Source organism: Nicotiana tomentosiformis, chromosome 5 (assembly GCF_000390325.3).
Source record: "Nicotiana tomentosiformis chromosome 5, ASM39032v3, whole genome shotgun sequence".
Taxonomy (NCBI): Eukaryota; Viridiplantae; Streptophyta; class Magnoliopsida; order Solanales; family Solanaceae; genus Nicotiana; species Nicotiana tomentosiformis.
This window is the reverse complement of record NC_090816.1, coordinates 86,626,319-86,643,663: the sequence shown is the minus strand read 5'-3', so window position 1 is coordinate 86,643,663 and position 17,345 is coordinate 86,626,319. Positions and strand designations below refer to the sequence as shown.

The window sequence follows — 17,345 nt, the reverse complement described above, 5'->3', positions numbered from 1 at the left end:
ACGACCCCGTGGTTAGGATTTCGGGGTCATAACAAGTTGGTATGAGAGCTAGGTTGCCTAGGTCTCACGTGTCAGGAGCAAGCTTAGTCGAGTCTGGAGGATCGGTATGAAGACATCTATACTTCTCTTATGGGGGCTATAGGGCTTAGGAAATTTTCACTTCTTTCTTTCTCTATCGTGAAATTTATTCTATCATTGAGTTTAAATCATTATATTCTTGTTGTCTCATAGATGATAAGGACACACACAACATCCACAACTAACTAGGCGGCCGGAGCCCCAGGTTGCAGCCACTACTAGGGGTAGAGGCCGAGGTAGGGCCAGAGACAGGGCAGATCTCAGCCTAGAGCATGCGCAGCAACACCTATTGAAGAGCCTCAGATCTAGTAGGAGGAGGAGATCCTTGTTCCGACTGTGCTAGTTGGAACAACTCAGGTCTTGAAGGGGTTCATTACCACCCCCGTACTTCAGGACACCCTAGTTTGCCTAGTGGGCCTTATGAAGAGTGTGGCCCAGGCTGGTATATTACCTATGGCACCATCCATCTCTTAGGCTGGGGAAGGAGCCCAGACTCCCGCCATTCATACTCTAAAGTAGATGGCTCACGGATATCAGACTCCAACAGTCCTACCAGTTGGAGCAGTCTAGCCAGTTATTGCTACATAGTCCGGGGAGGGACCTGCAATATCGTCTGAGAGCTGACGAGGTTAGACAAGTTCACCAAGCTATATCTTGTTCACTTTGGCAGTACACATTATGAGGACCCCCAGGATTTCTTAGACCGTTGGAATGAGGTACTACATAACATGGTTATAGTGGAGTCCAATGGAGTTGACTTTGCAGTATTTCAGATGTATGGCTCCGCCGAGAGGTGGTGGTAGGAGTATGTTTAGGGCAGAGTCGCAGGTTCACCTTCACTCACTTATGATTAGTTCTCATAACTATTCTTGGAGAAATTCATCCCCTTCACTATAAGCGAGGACTACCGCAGCCTGTTGAACTCCTCCAGCAGGGTAGCTTGACTATTACCCAACACGAGAACAAATTCATGGATTTATATTGCCATGTAGTTGTCTTGATCCCTACTGAGAGGGAGAAGGGGAGGATATTTATAGAGGACCTTACTTATAGTATCAGGCTACAGATGGATAGAGAGGCTGAAGATGATATTTCTTTCACTCGAGTTGTGCAGATCGTTAGGCGGATTGAGAGGATTCATGGTCAGGGTAGAGAGGCATCATCTAAGAAGAGGCCTCACTATTTGGTGGTTTTAGTAGTGCCTCATCTGGAGGCAATGGTTCATTTGGTAGAGGCTATCTTATCAGGATGATTCAATCAGCACTTCAGGCATCACACGGTGCTTCGGACAGTCATGTTTCTTATGGGTCTCATCCTCAACACCTAGCCTACAGTTCTCCTTTAGCTCCCATCAGTGCACCACCGATTCAGAGCTATCACAGTGGTTATCCAGATCGTTAGGGTCAGTCTTAAATCCAGTAGCCACGTCAGTCAAGTGAGTTCTTTGGGTGTGGAGTACGAGTTATATCAGGAGGTACTGTCCCAAACTTCAAATCAGTGTTCCAAAGCAGGGTACTTGTGCCATGATCCTGGCACCAGTTGCTCCACCGCCCACGCAGCCAGCTAGAGGCTGGGGTCAGGAGGCCTGGGGTAGTGATCAGGCTATTAGAGATGGAGACCATCTAGGGAGAGGCCGTCTAAGAGCTAGAGGTCAGATTGGTGGGGCTGAGCCCTATTTGTATGCATTCCCAGCTAGACCCAAGGTAGAGTCGTTTGATGCGGTCATCACAAGTATTGTTCCGATTTTCCATAGAGATGCCTCAATTTTATTTGATCCGGGTTCCACTTATTCGTATGTGTCATCTTATTTTGCTATATATTTGGATATGCCTCATGATTCTTTGAGTGCTCCTCTATATGTGTCTATGCATGTTGGGGATTCTATTGTGGTAGACCATGTCTATCATTCATGTGTGGTCTTTATCGGGGGTTCTGAGACTAGGATAGACTTTGATGGACTTTGATGTTATTTTGGACAAGGATTGGTTGTCACCATATCACGCCATTGTAGATTGTCACACTAAGGATCGGGGGTAGACTTAGTTTAGTGGACTTTGATGTTATTTTGGGCAAGGATTGGTTTTCACCATATCACGCCATTCTAGATTGTCACACTAAGACCGTGATGTTGGCTATGCTGAGATTGCCGAGGCTGGAGGGGAGAGGTTCATTGAGTCACGTTCCTAGCAGGGTGGTGTCTTTTATGAAGGCATAAAAAATGGTAGGTAAGGGGTTATTGGCATACTTAACCTTCGTGAGGGATGTTAGTGTTGATACTCCAACCGTTGAGTCAGTTCCGGTAGTGAGAGACTTTCCAGATGTATTCTTGGTAGACCTACCGGGCATGCCACCCGATAGGGATATTGGTTTTGGTATTGACTTGGTGACGGGCACCCCGCCCATCTCTATTTCACCATATCGCATGACACCAATGGAGTTGAAGGAATTAAAGTAACAACATCAGGAGTTTCTTGATGAGGGTTTCATCTGACCGAATGTCTCACCTTGGGATTCTCATGTTCTATTTGTGTTGAAGAAGGACGACACTATGAGAATGTGTATTTACTACATGCAGCTAAATAAGGTTATTATCATGAACAAGTATCTACTACCGCGTATTGATGATTTGTTTGATCAGCTTCAAGATGCTAAGGTATTCTCAAAGATTGACTTGAAGTCAGGGTACCATCAGTTAAATAACCGGGCTTCAGACATTCCAAAAATGGCTTTCAGGACCCGCTATGGTCACTATTAGTTTTTGGTGATGTCTTTTGGGATGACCAATGCCCCAGTAGCCTTTATGCACTTGATGAAGCCATATCTTGATTCCTTCATCATCGTGTTCATTGATGACATATTGGTGTATTCTTGTAGTCGGGAGGATCATAAGCAGCATTTGAGGATCATGCTCCAGACTTTGAGAGAGAAGAAGCTTTATGCTAAATTTTCCAAAAGAGAGTTTTGGCTTGATTCAGTGATATTCTTAGGCCTCGTGGTGTCCAGTGAGGGGATGAAGGTGGATCCGAAGAAGATTGAGGCAGTTCAGAGTTAGCCCAGGCCTTCTATCTCTAATGAGATCCAGAGTTTCCTTAGACTGGCTAGGTATTATCGCTGTTTTGTGAAGGGTTTTTCAACCATAGCAACTCCTTTAACTAGATTGATCTAGAAGGGTGCTCCTTTCAGATGGTCCGACGAGTGTGAGGTGAGCTTTCAGAAGCTCAAGACTACATTGATTACAACCCAGTGTTGTTTTTGCCTACAAGTTCAGAATCTTACACCATGTATTGTGATGCATAGTGTATTGGGCTTGGCACGATGCTGATGCAGGATGGTAGGGTGATTGCCTACGCGTCTTGTCAGTTGCAGGTTCATGAGAAGAATTACTCTATGCATAATTTAGAGATGGCAGCCATTGTTCATGCACTGAAGACTTATAGGCATTATCTATACGGCATTCCATTTAAGGTATATATCGATCATCGGAGTCTCCAGCACCTCTTCAAGCAGAAGGACCTTAATTTGCGGTAGTATAGATGATTAGAGTTGCTGAAATACTATGATATAACCATACTATATCACACGGGGAAGGCCAATGTAGTAGCCGATGCATTGAGTAGGAAGGCTGAGAACATAGGAAGTTTGGCATATTTACTAGTAGAGGAGAGGCCACTAGCCATGGATATTCAGGCTTTAGTCAATCGGTTCGAGAGGCTGGATATTTTGGAGCCTAGATGGGTTCTTGCTTGTGTTATGGAACAATCATCATTGTTGGAGCGTATACAGGCTTGCTAGTTTAATGATCCCCACTTGTTAGTGCTGAGGGACACAATGCAACAGGGTGGTGCCAAGTAGATTGTGATTGGAGATGATGGTGTTCTGCGGGTTCAAGGTCGGATTTATATTCTAAATGTTGATGGGTTGAGAGAGTTGGTCCTTGAGGAGGCTCACAGTTCGCGCTATTCCATTCACCAGGTGTCACAAAGATGTACCCTGACTTAAAACAACACTATTGGTGGCAGAGAATGAAGAAAAATATTGTTGCTTATGTCTCTCGGTGTTTGAATTGTCAATGGGTGAAGTATGAGCATCAAAAACTAGGAGGGTTGACTCAGAGATTGGAGATATCGGAGTGGAAGTAGGAGCACAGCACTATAGATTTTATGGTAGGCTTACCACAAACCTTAAGGAAATATGATTTAGTTTGGGTCATTATGGACCGATTGACTAAGTCCGCACACTTTATTCCGGTGATGACTTCCTATTCTTCAGAGTAGTTGGCTCAGATTTATATCTGGGAGATTATCCTCCTGCATAGCGTGCCCATTTCCATCATTTCTGACCGAGGCACATAATTTACATCATATTTTTAGAGATCTATACAACGTATGTAAGGCACGTAAGTCGAGCTAAGTACTGCGTTACATCCTCAGAAGGATGAGCAGTTCGAGCGCAGTATTTAGATTTTAGACGACATGTTGCGGGCATACTCTATGGATTTCGGGGGTCAGTGGGACCAGTTTTTATCTCTAGTGGAGTTCGTCTGCAACAACAACTATCAGTCGAGCATTCAGATGGCTGCATATGAGGATATGAGAGGCAATGTCATTTGCCTATTGGTTGGTTTGAGCCTAGAGAGGCTAGATTATTGGGCACTAATTTGGTACATGATGTTGTGGAGAAGGTTAAGGTAATTTAGGAGCGACTTCATAAAACTCAGTCCAGGTAGAAGAGTTATGCGAATCGGAAGGTTCGAGATATGGCTAACATGGTGGGTGAGAAGGTTCTTCTCCGAGTGTCGCCTAAGAAGGGCGTGATGCAGTTTGGAAAGAAGGGCAAGTTGAGCCCGAGGTTTATTGGTCCATTCAAGATTTTGGATAAAGTTAAAGAAGTTGCTTACATGTTTGCATTGCCTCCTAGCCTAGCAAGGGGTACATCCAGTATTTCAGGTTTCCATGCTTCGGAAGTATCATAAGGGCAGATCAAGTATTTTAGACTTCAATACGCTGCATTTTGATAAGCATTTAACCTGTGAGGAGGAGCTGGTGGCTATTCTAAACCAGCAAGTTTGAAAGTTGAGATCTAATAATTTTCCTTATGTGAAAGTTCCATGGAGAGGTCATCTGATCGAGGAGGATACATGGTAGTGCGAGTCCAATATGCGGAGTAGATACCCCTACCTTTTTACCAGTTCATGTACTTTTCTATGTTCGTTCGAGGACGAACGTTTCTTTTAGAGGTGGAGAATGTGAAGATCGATAGGTCGTTTTGAGTACTAGCCTTGATTTTTATATTTTTAGACCTCGCATAGCTTCATTTGATATTTATTGATTTGCGTGCATGGTCCGTATCATTTTTCGAAAAGCTTTTATGTAAAAATTTAAAGAAAGCATTAAAAACAACTAGAGTTGACCATGGTCAACATTGTTGGTAAATGACCTCGAATCGGTATTTTAATAATTTCGATAGGGTTCTATAATATTTTTGGACTTGTAGGCACGTTTGGTTGAGGTCCGGGGTGACCCGAGCGCGTTTCAGCGCATTATGTGAAAGATTGTGAAAGATGAGTTTTGAAGTTAGAATCTTAAGTTTTGATAACCGATTCTTGTTATTTGATGTTATTTTGATGATTTGAGGTAGCGAGCGAGTTTATATGATGTTATTACACTTATGTTCATGTTCGGATTGGTTTCCGGGAGGGGGGGGGGCTCGAGAGAGTTTCAGATTTGTTTCAGACCATTTTTGGACTCGTTGAATTACTGGTTTTTCTGCTGGTGTATCAGTGCTTCGCGATCCCGAAGGGGAATTTAGGGCTGGGGCTATATACACTACACGAACGCAAGAGGTGGAACACGAACGTGAAGGCTTGGGGGGACTTCCCTTCGCAGACATGAAAGGCCTCACACGAACACGTAGGCTTGGGAAATGTCTGGGGAGGGTATATGGTATTCGTCGCAAACGCAACCCCTGGGATGTGAACGCGGAGGCTTGGCTGGGGAATTGCCTTCGTGAACGCGAAGGCCAACGGGGTTGTGTGTTTCGCGGACGCGAAGAATACTCGGACTAGAGAGGTTTTTGAAGAGATTTTCATCCCAACTTCATTGGTTAGTGCTTTTCAACTAATTTTAATGTATTTCCATAATCACCCATTAATTTTTAACTTTAAATTTAGTGATTGTATCTAATCCACGATCACCCCTGAAGACAACACTACTCTTTCCAAGGCCCTAAAATGAATGAACTAAAAGAAGTAGTCTTCTCCATGAATCCTACAAGTGCAGCAGGCCCTGATGGAATGAAAATTAAGTTCTTCCAAGCTTGTTGGGAAGTCATCAAGTTTGATTTGATGCAGGTTGTCCTGACCTTCTATGGAGGATGCACCATGCCCAGATATATGATAGGTGTATGTATTGTCCTATTACCAAAAGTGGAATTTCCTAATTCCCTTACACAATTTAGACCAATCAACCTTAACAATTTCATCAACAAGATTATTTCCAAGATTATTAGTTCAAGTTTGGCTCCAATCCTCCCAGAATCATCTCAGCCAATCAGTCAGGCTTTTTTTAAGGGAGAAACATTTCTGAAAACATCATGCTTTCCCAGGAAATTGTCCATGGAATCAAAAAGCCTAATATTGGGAGCAATGTTGTTATTAAATTAGACATGGCCAAAGCCTATGATAGAGTCTCACGGAGCTTCACATGTATCATGCTGAGAAGAATGGAATTCTGTGAAAGAATCATTGACATGATTTGGAGAACCATGTCTAATAATTGGCATTCTGTCATGGTTAATGGCACCAGATGGGGCTTCTTTCAATCTACTAGAGGTCTAAAGCAAGGAGATCCCCTGGCTCCTTCTCTATTCATTATTGGAGCTGAACTGCTGTCTAGGATGCTCAATAATCTCAACCATTATCAATTTTTAATGGCTTCTATATGCAAAGGAGAGGACCACAGATTAATCACCTCAATTTTGTGGATGACATTATCATATTTACCTCAGGAGGAAAAGTATCACTTTAAAATATTATGAAGATCTTGAGCAGTTATGAAGAAAGTTCAGGCCACAAAATTAACAAGGATAAGAGTCACTTCATGACTTCATCTGGTGCCTTTCAGTCTGCTATTAGAAGGATTAAAGCAGAAACTGGTTTCTCTGGGAGGGAATATCCACTAACCTACCTGGGATGCCCTTTGTATATTGGTAGAAAGAGGATCATTCACTACAATAATCTCACAACTAAGATAGTTGGTAGAATCAAAGGCTGGCATGGCAAAATGTTATCCTATGGTGGTAGGGCTACTTTGATAAAACATATGTTGCAATCAATTCTAATCCACCTCTTGTCTGTAGTGTCTCCTCCAAAAACTGTTATGAAGCATATTGAGAAATTGGGAGCAAACTTCTTGTGGGGTCTGGAAAAAGACAAATTGAAATATCACTGGGCTTCTTGGAAAAAGCTTGCCTACCCAGAATGAGGGCGGTCTAGGTTTCAGAATAATTGAAGATGTTTGCAAATCAATGGAGCTCAAATAATGGTGGCACCTTAGAACTTTTGTGGAGTAATTTCCTTAGAGCCAAGTACTGTCAAAGGTCTAATCCCATATCCAAAAAACGGGACTCAGGTCAGTCCCAAGCATGGAAGAGGATGATTCTTAATAAAAATGAAGTTGGGCAAGCTATTCAATGGAGACTTCACCGAGGAAACAGTCTTTTCTGGTGGGATAATTGGTTAGGAACTGGGCCTTTGGCTAACCACAGAATTGGTGGAGGCAGGCCTAGTAACAATCATGTACCCTACTTCTAGACCGATGGTCAATGGAATCTTCAGAAGCTAAATGAAATTTCCCCATACTATAAGATCCAGGACATCATTCAGACCCCTATTTACTACCAACCTCATATTTTAGATGAAGCCATTTGGAAACCAACTGTTAATGGCAATTTCATCTCTGCCTCTGCTTGGGAACTCATCAGAAAGAAGAAATAATCTAACTTCTCCAACAGAATGACCTGGCATAAGAAAATTCCTTTAAATTGTCTTTTTGCTTGTGGAGAGCTCTTAGAAACAAATTATCAACTAATGATAGGGTGCTTTTGTTTAGCAACCCTACTGTATCCAGATGTGTCAGCTGCTCCAGACCTGCCAATGAAACTGTGTATCCTATTTTTAGCAGAGGTCTTTTTGCCAGTTTTGTTTGGAGGAAATATGGTTGAATTGCAGGAATACAAACTGACAATAAGCCTCTCAAACTGATCTTAATGACCTGGTGGATGCAGAGAAGTCACAATGAAGTCCAAAAACTAATATTAGACACCATACCTATTATTATCTGCTGGAACCTTTAAAAGAACAAATGTACTGCAAAGTATGGAGGAAAGTTATCCTCCATGGCCAGGGTCTTGTTCTCTATCAATTCAGATGTTTCACTGATGCTGAGAATCTGTTTCCAGCATATCTCCTGGCCTTTCAACTGGAATGAACTATATCCAATAGTTGAACAAATTAAGCACCACACCGCTGTCATTCAAGTCATCTGGAAAAGACCTGAAACAAACTTTGTGACGGTCGATAGTGATGGGAGTGCTTTGAGTAATCCAGGTAGAATAGGAGCATGGGTCATCATCAGAGATCATTTTAGTGAATTCATCCATGCCATTGCTACCCTTTTGGGGAAGGTACTAACAATCTTGCTGAAATAGAAGCAGCCATCATAGGAGTGCAATGGTGCTTGGACAATAGTTTTCACAAAGTCCACCTTGAAGCAGATTTAACTCTTCTTATCCAGTGGCTGAGCTATAATAATGAATACCCCTGGACTCTAAAGATGAAGTTGCAGAAACTTATGAACCTATGATCACAGTGTGAGGAATTCAGATCCTCACATGTGTATAGAGAAGCTAATTGCCTAGCTGATTCCTTATCCAAATTAAGTCACAAGCTGCCAGCAGTGACCTATTTCCACATCCCATCAGCTCTACCTAACCACATCAGAGGAAAGATCTTATAATACTCCATCAATACCCCAGCTTTCAGGCACATGAGAACAATCAGAATCACTGCACCATCACACTTAGCCTCATCTTCCTCTCATGGTTATGGTTGTTGACGGTCAATTTTGACCCTCCCTTTTAAAATAAATTTATTTATATTTAATAATTTATAATAAATGTTTTTAAAGTATTTTCCAGTAATGAATACCTATATCTACGAATTAATTCAGTGTTAGTTTCAAAATTAATCATTTGACATTAGTATTATGTAATTACAAATATATTTTAGGATTATTAAAATAATTTCTACATGTAACTTCTATAATTATTTCAATAAATCACTTCTTAAAATGGTTAATTGGTTTACTATTTCAATAATTCAAATTAATGTCCTAGTGAAGTATTTTTACAAATAATAATTAATTACGATAACTAGTACTACCTCCGTTCCAGTTTATGTGAACCTATTTCCTTTTTGGTTCGTTTCAAAAAGAATAACCCCTTTCTAAATTTGAAAATAATTTTGCTTAAACTTATAATTCTACCCTTAATGAGAAGCTTTTATAACCACACAAATACTCTGGGACCCTTTTTGAATTGTTTAGGACCACAAATTCCAAAAGTCTTCATTTTTTCTTAAACTCCGTTCCTAGTCAAACAGGTTCACATAAATTAGAATGGAGGGAGTAGTATTTAACAATTATAATTTTCATTACATTTTATTGATAATTATAAAGTTTAGTTAACTTAATTTCAAAAAGGATTAAAGACCAAAAGACCACAATTGCAATTCTTGAATCAATTATAAAATGGCTACCTTTTAAATAATTTTTAGCCCAAATACAAGGCCCAATTAGGACCTGACCCAGTCACCCATCTCCTTCTCCACTTTGGCAGTCCATGCCACTCTCCATAACCGAATCACAACCTGCCACATCACTCGCCTCTCCCACTCACAAAGAAAGCACAATGAATCTGGACCGTCAGATCAACGACCCATGTGTTATCCCCAATTTTCCTTTATTCTTTGTATCTCTCCAGACTCAATCTCAACCGTTCAAATCCAACCATCCAACGACAGTAACTTTTTACATCCTTTATTCTTTAATGCCCAAATTATGAGGGTCGTTGATCATTAGATCCCACATTCCAAATTCTATCTCACACTCTTAAACCTAGAGACACCCCTCAGTACCCAAAACCTTAATAATTTCACTCAGAGACCTGGCCACCTCTCTTTCCCTTTCCCCTCTATTTTCTCTTAACCTCACGAACTCAATCAGTCACAAACCTTGCACAAATTAGTGCAAAGTCACAAATCGATCAGATATTTATTTCCTTTGCCTTCTAAATCCGCTAATCTCATTGATTTCATTCCCATTTCATCACACAAATTCGAAACCCCCAAAGCTTAACCCTAGACTCAAAGATGAAAGCTCAAATCGCCTGAGATCTGTTATGATCTTTCTAATCGGAGCCTGAATCACCTCTTGCCTCCTTTAGTCCGTGAATCATACTGTAAATTCCTTTTTCAATCACAAAATTCAAACCTCTGAATCTTGAAACCCTGGACCCAAAGATGCAACATCAAGTCTTTGATGTTCCTTCATGCTTTGTCAAATCGGAGCATGCATGAAACCTTCTTCAGAAAATCATCATGGAATCCTTTACCCTCCACTCAAGTAAACTCAATACTGAATTCCCCCCTTCTGTCTTCTGATTTTCACTCGATTTTCTATCATCATTAGCATGAGTCATCTTCCACTATCTTAGTTTGAATCCTGAAATCCTAAAAAAAGGAGATAACCTAAGAACTAAAACCTAACACTAAAGAGATACACACACAAAAAACACTGAGAAGTTTAGCCTTAGGTTTCTCACTATTTTTATTTTCCTTTTTATTGAGTATTATCGCCGGTCCAAACTCGAGTGTTCTGGGATCTTGAGCAACTGAAAAGAGCTCTCGTTTGGTCTGCTACCCTCAAAAAGGTCAGCACCGCTCTCATTCTTCTCTTTTGTTCATTTCTTTGAATGATACAAGCATGCTAAGTTAGGTTCTGTATGTTACAATAGTTTTATGGTATTTAACATGTTAATACTTGTGCTCTGTTAGTTTAATGATGATTTGTGATTAGTTGTCTTGCTATGATTCTCTAAATGATGGTCGATTAAACTATATACTTGATTCTTGCTGTTCTTATTTCCTGCGTTTCCAACAGTCTACATGTTTAAGTTGTTATATGATCATGTTCACATAAATCTTATAGCTTTGTTATCATGCAGTAACTCTTATCCTTGCCAGTTGCATCTCTAGAGCTTGTGAGTTTTTTGAAGTTGAACTTATATTCTGAAAACTATGATTGGATGAATCTGAAAGTGTTAAGTTTATATTCTCTATCCGTTTAAACCTTGGGCAGAAAAAATCTAAGTGTTCATATGCTATCTCCTTTGTTAAGTCTGTTAGACTGTTGCTGCTATGGTCTTCCATTTTTTTAAGTTGCTTGTTGCTTCTGTTAACCTGATCTTATTTGAACTAAACCTCCCCTTTCTTCTCTCTGCAATCCTATTGAACACATTTGTTAAAGCTATGTCATCTCTCCTTATAATATGATCATGGTTCTGTTCCTTTCCCTTTGTTATAAAGGCTGGTAATTAGATAAACTGAACTTAACTGTTTTCTTGATTAGTCAACACCCCTCAACAGCATGCTTATTTAGTATTATATCTCCTATCTCTTATCTTTAGAGTCATCATGCATCTTTGAAAAGGCTGGTATGCATCTTTATCTTTTAAAGAATCCAGTCACTCTGCCCTAGTTAAGTGATAACTTGTAAAAAAAAGCATGATCATCTTTGTATTTATATGCTAACTTAGAATTAAGTTTGAGTTAAAACCTATCCTGACGCAGTGCCTATCCCTTGTCTATAACTTTGCTTGATCCAACTCTCAAAATGTGTAAGGTTTCCTTATATGCACAAGGTCATTACTGACCTACGATGTTTAAGTAGATATTTATCTACTACATGTTCTTACTTAATTCCTGATTATACATCTTGTCAAGAATTGCCTTATTCCTTGCTCTCCTGATAACTTTAAAATCAAATCCAATCCCTAGTCCTCATAAAGATCCTTGTTGATATTATCTGAACTTGATGATTTGTTTGAAACTAATACCATTAGGTGTATGATTCTTAGGGATTTCCTATTGAGGTCTATAAATTTGTGGGCCTACTGAGAAAGTTGATCATGTCTTAGACCTTTGAAAACTCTATATATGATGACTTGTTGCTGTATTGCTTTTCTCTAACTTTAGACTGTTGTAACATGTTTGTGATGCTTATGATATTCATCTGTATGAGTTTCAGAATCAGATCTTTAAAATTCATGTGATACATATGTTTGTTTAGTAATCCAGTATAGACTATATGTTCTTATGTTAGGAGGGAAAGCATGTATTTTGTGATAGTTAATGCTTTCGCATTTAATTTACATTTGAAGGGCCTCATTGGCATTTAAATCCATAAGGAACACATGTTTGTTAGTGTTTAAGGATATTTGGGAGTGGAGTTCGATTCTAGGTTGGGCTGCCCTCCCCGGCACAAGCATTGCCCTGGGTCTTGAGTCCCTTGGGAATTTTGAAGTGTCGGGGGATCCAAGGGGAGCATCAACCTTGAGTGGAGCTTCCTCCTTAGTCCTTAATTCATTGACGTATTTAGTTCTTTGGGGGCTTAATGTTTAATGACAACGAAAGGTTTTCAATGTAAATTATTTGCTAAGTTAAACTACCACATTAATATATAATTCCCACATTATTAATCATTTCCTTGTTTCAATTATTTTTTTATATACCTGTCATGTGTATTAGAATATGCTGAGAATATGGAGTATATTTCTAATGACCTTCTTTATTCTTTTCGGCATGTGTACATTTGGGCATGCTGAGTTCTTAAGGAGCTCATGCCCAAACTAGCTCTTGTTGCATTTTTGAAGAGTCTAGTCTTGCCATGGCTGCATCTCTCAAGTCACTGGGCCTACCTTGTTGGGAACCAATCATCAGAGTCCAGTCCTCTCTCCCTTCTTCTTTTGTTATTGTTCATTATTTTCACAGCTTAGCTTACCGCCTTCATATTTTTCGCTTACTGCCTTCGTTGTTATCATATTTTGTTCTTACGTATCTAACACTCATATATTAGATTATGTACTTTACTTTCATGCTCTAGTATTACATGAAACTTAGGCAAACCTTAAGTAATATAGGACTTAAAAGGAAATAGCTAGTAATTAATCTTCGTCTTCCTGTTAATTCCAACATGTTCATCTTATACATTCACTTTTTCTTAATGATTTTTGAAGCTCAGGTCCTTATTCAGAATGGTAGACCATTTCCAAAGAAAATTAGGAAAGAATCAATGATTTTCACTAACAAGGAATGAAATCAGATTTTCATAAAAAAGCAGTAATGGACAGTCTCAAATAAATTTCCAAAGACTTACTTCTTCAGATTTTTTTAAAACCAAGGTACATTTGAAAATCATCTTTCTTACAAACAACACTTAAGCTTAATCTAGCAACTATTCTTCAAAGTGCTTACTTTCATAACATAATAATTACCATCCTTAAAATCTATACCACTTTCAAAACCCTCTTAACCTTCAATAACTATTTATAATCCTATACCCCTTCCAAAGTCTTGTATGAACTCCTTTTAACATGTAGTAAACCATGCCTTAGTGATGATTAAGCATAGTCTAAATAACCGAGCATTTAAATTAGTCTAAGTCCTATGGAGCTACCTCATGTAGATTTTAAGGGGTGCATAACACTTTTCCCTTAGAAGAACAAAAATCCTTACCCATAATCTCACCTATTCCCAGACCTATAATGAACATAACTTAGATAATAAATAGGTACCCTAGTATACCTTTAAATATTAGGTGGTGACTCTCTTTCATCAACAACAGGGAAATCATAAGTCTAATCCTGTCTTGACTAGTGCAAAATAGGGTGCAATAACATGACGACTCTGCCGGGGATTTCAAACTTAGGTTTTGACCTTAGCAGACTTAGGCTAATTTGGCTTCTGGATTTATTTATACCTTGCTTTGATTATATTCGAAATTGCAATTACATGCTTACATGCTTTATTTGATTTTTATAATTATTTGCTCTTTATGATCACCATGCTTATTCCTGCTACACCCTTGTTTGTTACTGCTTTATATCACATCTCTTCTAATCGAGTCTTGGCCGTACACTATCACACACAATGGCACGCGAGGGTTGTCTTTTACACCCCTCCGAACCTTCTTTTCAAAACCTCTGTAGTTTCAGAGAATGGCTTTGTCAGGTCAACTGACATAACTTCTCACAGTCTTCAGTCTAATTAAAACGTAGGAAAGATTCTACTCTAGTAAAATAGGTCATGCTGCATAAACCTTAGGTGAGTCGGTCCTTGGTACAAACACACAAGTAGGAAGCCACCTTGATGTCAACGGGTCATGCACCTAATGACATAATTTCTGTGAAAAGACACACAAACATGACAAGATACTTAAGTTTCCGAAGCAAACACTTACCCCAAATATCTTTATTTTACCCACCTCAGAAAAAAGGAAATCAACCAAAACATCCCTGAAATTAGCATGGTAATGGGAGCACCACATAAGCTGAAACAATGGTGGAAAACCCGGAGATGAGGTTCGGACTCACCTAGGGGCATTAACTACATTGATGAACATCCAAGAAGACATGGTGCTCACTCGCCTGTTGATAGAAATTTGGGATCCGGCTAAGGTGGTATTCAAATTTGCTGACTGTGAGCTGGTACCGACATTGGAAGAAGTCACAAGTTTCACGGAACTACCGTTCAACAAAAGAAAGCCAGTATTATCGGTTACTATGTCTGATTACCGATTCTTGAATGCCTTAGGTATTACCAATAGCAGAAGCCTCCGAAGTATCGAGGACAGATGGGTGAGTCTTGACCAGATGTTCGACAGATTTGGGCACTGTGAAAGCTATGAATGGTATTCAAGGGAGTTTCAATGTAACCAGGCGACGTGGGAGAGTCTCAGGCCTATCACTTTCGCAATGGCACTATTGGGATTATTGGTCTTCCCGCAGCAAAGGGGCCGTATCAACATCAACCTGTTATTTGTGGTCCTGGCAACCTTTCGCGACAATCTTCAAGCTATTGTGGTGTCGATGGTGTTAGCCGAGATGCTGGGAGCTTTGTCTGCATGTGCACGAGGGTATGATTTCTTTAAGGGTTGTAACTTGCTACTTCAGATATAGGCTACTGAACACTTCTTCCAGCGAGAGGCCACCATCGACTATTTCGTGGGTGTCAACAATATGATCTGCAACAACAATGAAAGAATAAAATACTGGATATCCCGATATGGGCAAGAAGAATGGAGGGAAACACTGACCAATCTGACAGGAGAATGGATCAGCTGGAAATACTCTTGGTTAGGTGGAAGGGCAATCTTGAGGACTCCTCATAAGTACTTCATTGAGTTGATCGTACTAGAAGGCATCCAACCGTACTCATCCCTGCGGGTCCTCAGAAAATTCGGGATGATCCAAGACGTGCCTCTGTGGGCAAGGACGACGATGTATGTAATGACCCGGCCAGTCGTTTTAAGTATTACAACCCCGCTTTCCCCTTTACTACTCAAATTATACTTTACAATTATTGTGTGAATTGCTGGGGTAATTGGTTCGGGTCCGGTGAGGTTTTGGAATGAATTGGAACACTTAGTTCCAAGGATTAAAGCTTAAGTTAAAATAGTGACCGGATGTTGACTTATGTGTAAACAACCTCGGAATTTAATTCTGATGATTCTAATAGCTCCGTATGCTGATTTTGTACTTAAGAGCGTGTCCGAAAAATTATTTGGAGGTCCGTAGTGGAATTAGGCTTGAAATGCCGAAAGTTAAATTTTTGGGAAGTTTGACAGGGGAGTTGACTTTTTGATATCGAGGTCGGAATCCGATTCTGAAAATTAAAATAGCTCCGTTATGTCATTTATGACTTGTGTGCAAATTTGAGGTCAATCAGACGTGATTTGATGTGTTTTGGCGCAAGTTGTAGAAATTAGAAATTTCAATGTTCATTAGGCTTGAATTGAGGTGTAATTCATGGTTTTAGCGTTGATTGAGGTGATTTGACGGTTCGACTAAGTCCGTATGATGTTTTAGGACTTGTTGGTATATTTTGTTGAGGTCCCGAGGAGCTCGGGTGAGTTTTGGATGGTTAACGGATTATTTTTGGCCTTGGTGAGATTGCTGATATCTGTTGCTACATTTTTCGGATTTTCTCTTTCCCGTTCGCGAGTGGGCCCTCGCGTTCGCGAAGAGGAATTTATGGCAGGCAGGATTTACTCTTCGCGTTCGCGAGGAGGTCTCACGTTCGCAAAGAGAAGCTGGGTTGTGCATCGCGTTCGCGTATGGGGTATCGCGTTCGCGAAGGAAAACATAATGGGCATGGACTTTTGCCTTCGCGTTCGCGAAGGGGGAGCTCGCATTCGCGAAGAGCAAATGTTGGGAAGCACATTTTCTGCTTCGCGAATGCGAGGGACCTATCGCGTTCGCGAAGAAGAGAGGTATGGACAGAAAGTTTAAGTTCAGATTTAACGATTTGGAGCTCGGATTGAGGCAATGTTTTGGAGATTTTCAGAGAAAATAACGGGGTAAGTGTTCTTAACTCAATATTGATTAAATTACCCGAATCCATAGTTATTTTTAGCATTTAATTGGTGAATTAAGTTGGAAAAATTTGTGAAAACCCTCTTGGTTTAATTTGGGTGTTAATATTTTGTAACTTTCGTCGGATTCCGAGACATGGGCCCCACAGGTGATTTTTGGGGCGTAATTTCAGATTTTGTGGAAATATTAGTATTTTGATATGGAATTAATTCCTTTAAAATTTGTGGGCTGAATCAAATTAATTGTGACTAGATTCGAGCCGTTTGGAAGTTGATATACGCAGAGTGGAATTGCTGGAGCATTGCTTAACTTGCTCGACATTGAATTTGGCTTGTTCGAGGTAAGTAACTCTTCTAATCTTGGAGTTGAGGATATGAACCCTGAATATATATATTTTGTGAATTGTTGGTAGGTGACGCACATGCTAGGTGACAGGCCTGTGGGCGTGCACTATAGAAATTGTGACGTAATTGTTTATGTGGAATTTTATAGTTAAATAATCTTGACATTTTCCATGCGGTTTTATGTGTTAAAGAAATTGAGCTGAAAAGCATATTAGA

General features: G+C 40.0%; 1 protein-coding gene across 1 annotated transcript; it reads left to right on the top strand.

Annotated features, from left to right (window-relative positions):
* Positions 1 to 6,307: 6,307 nt before the first annotated feature.
* Positions 6,308 to 6,739, top strand: LOC138892723 (uncharacterized). The gene has a single exon (XM_070176459.1). It carries the CDS (start codon positions 6,308 to 6,310, stop codon positions 6,737 to 6,739), a length of 432 nt encoding a protein of 143 aa, XP_070032560.1.
* The last annotated feature ends 10,606 nt before the right edge of the window (positions 6,740 to 17,345 follow it).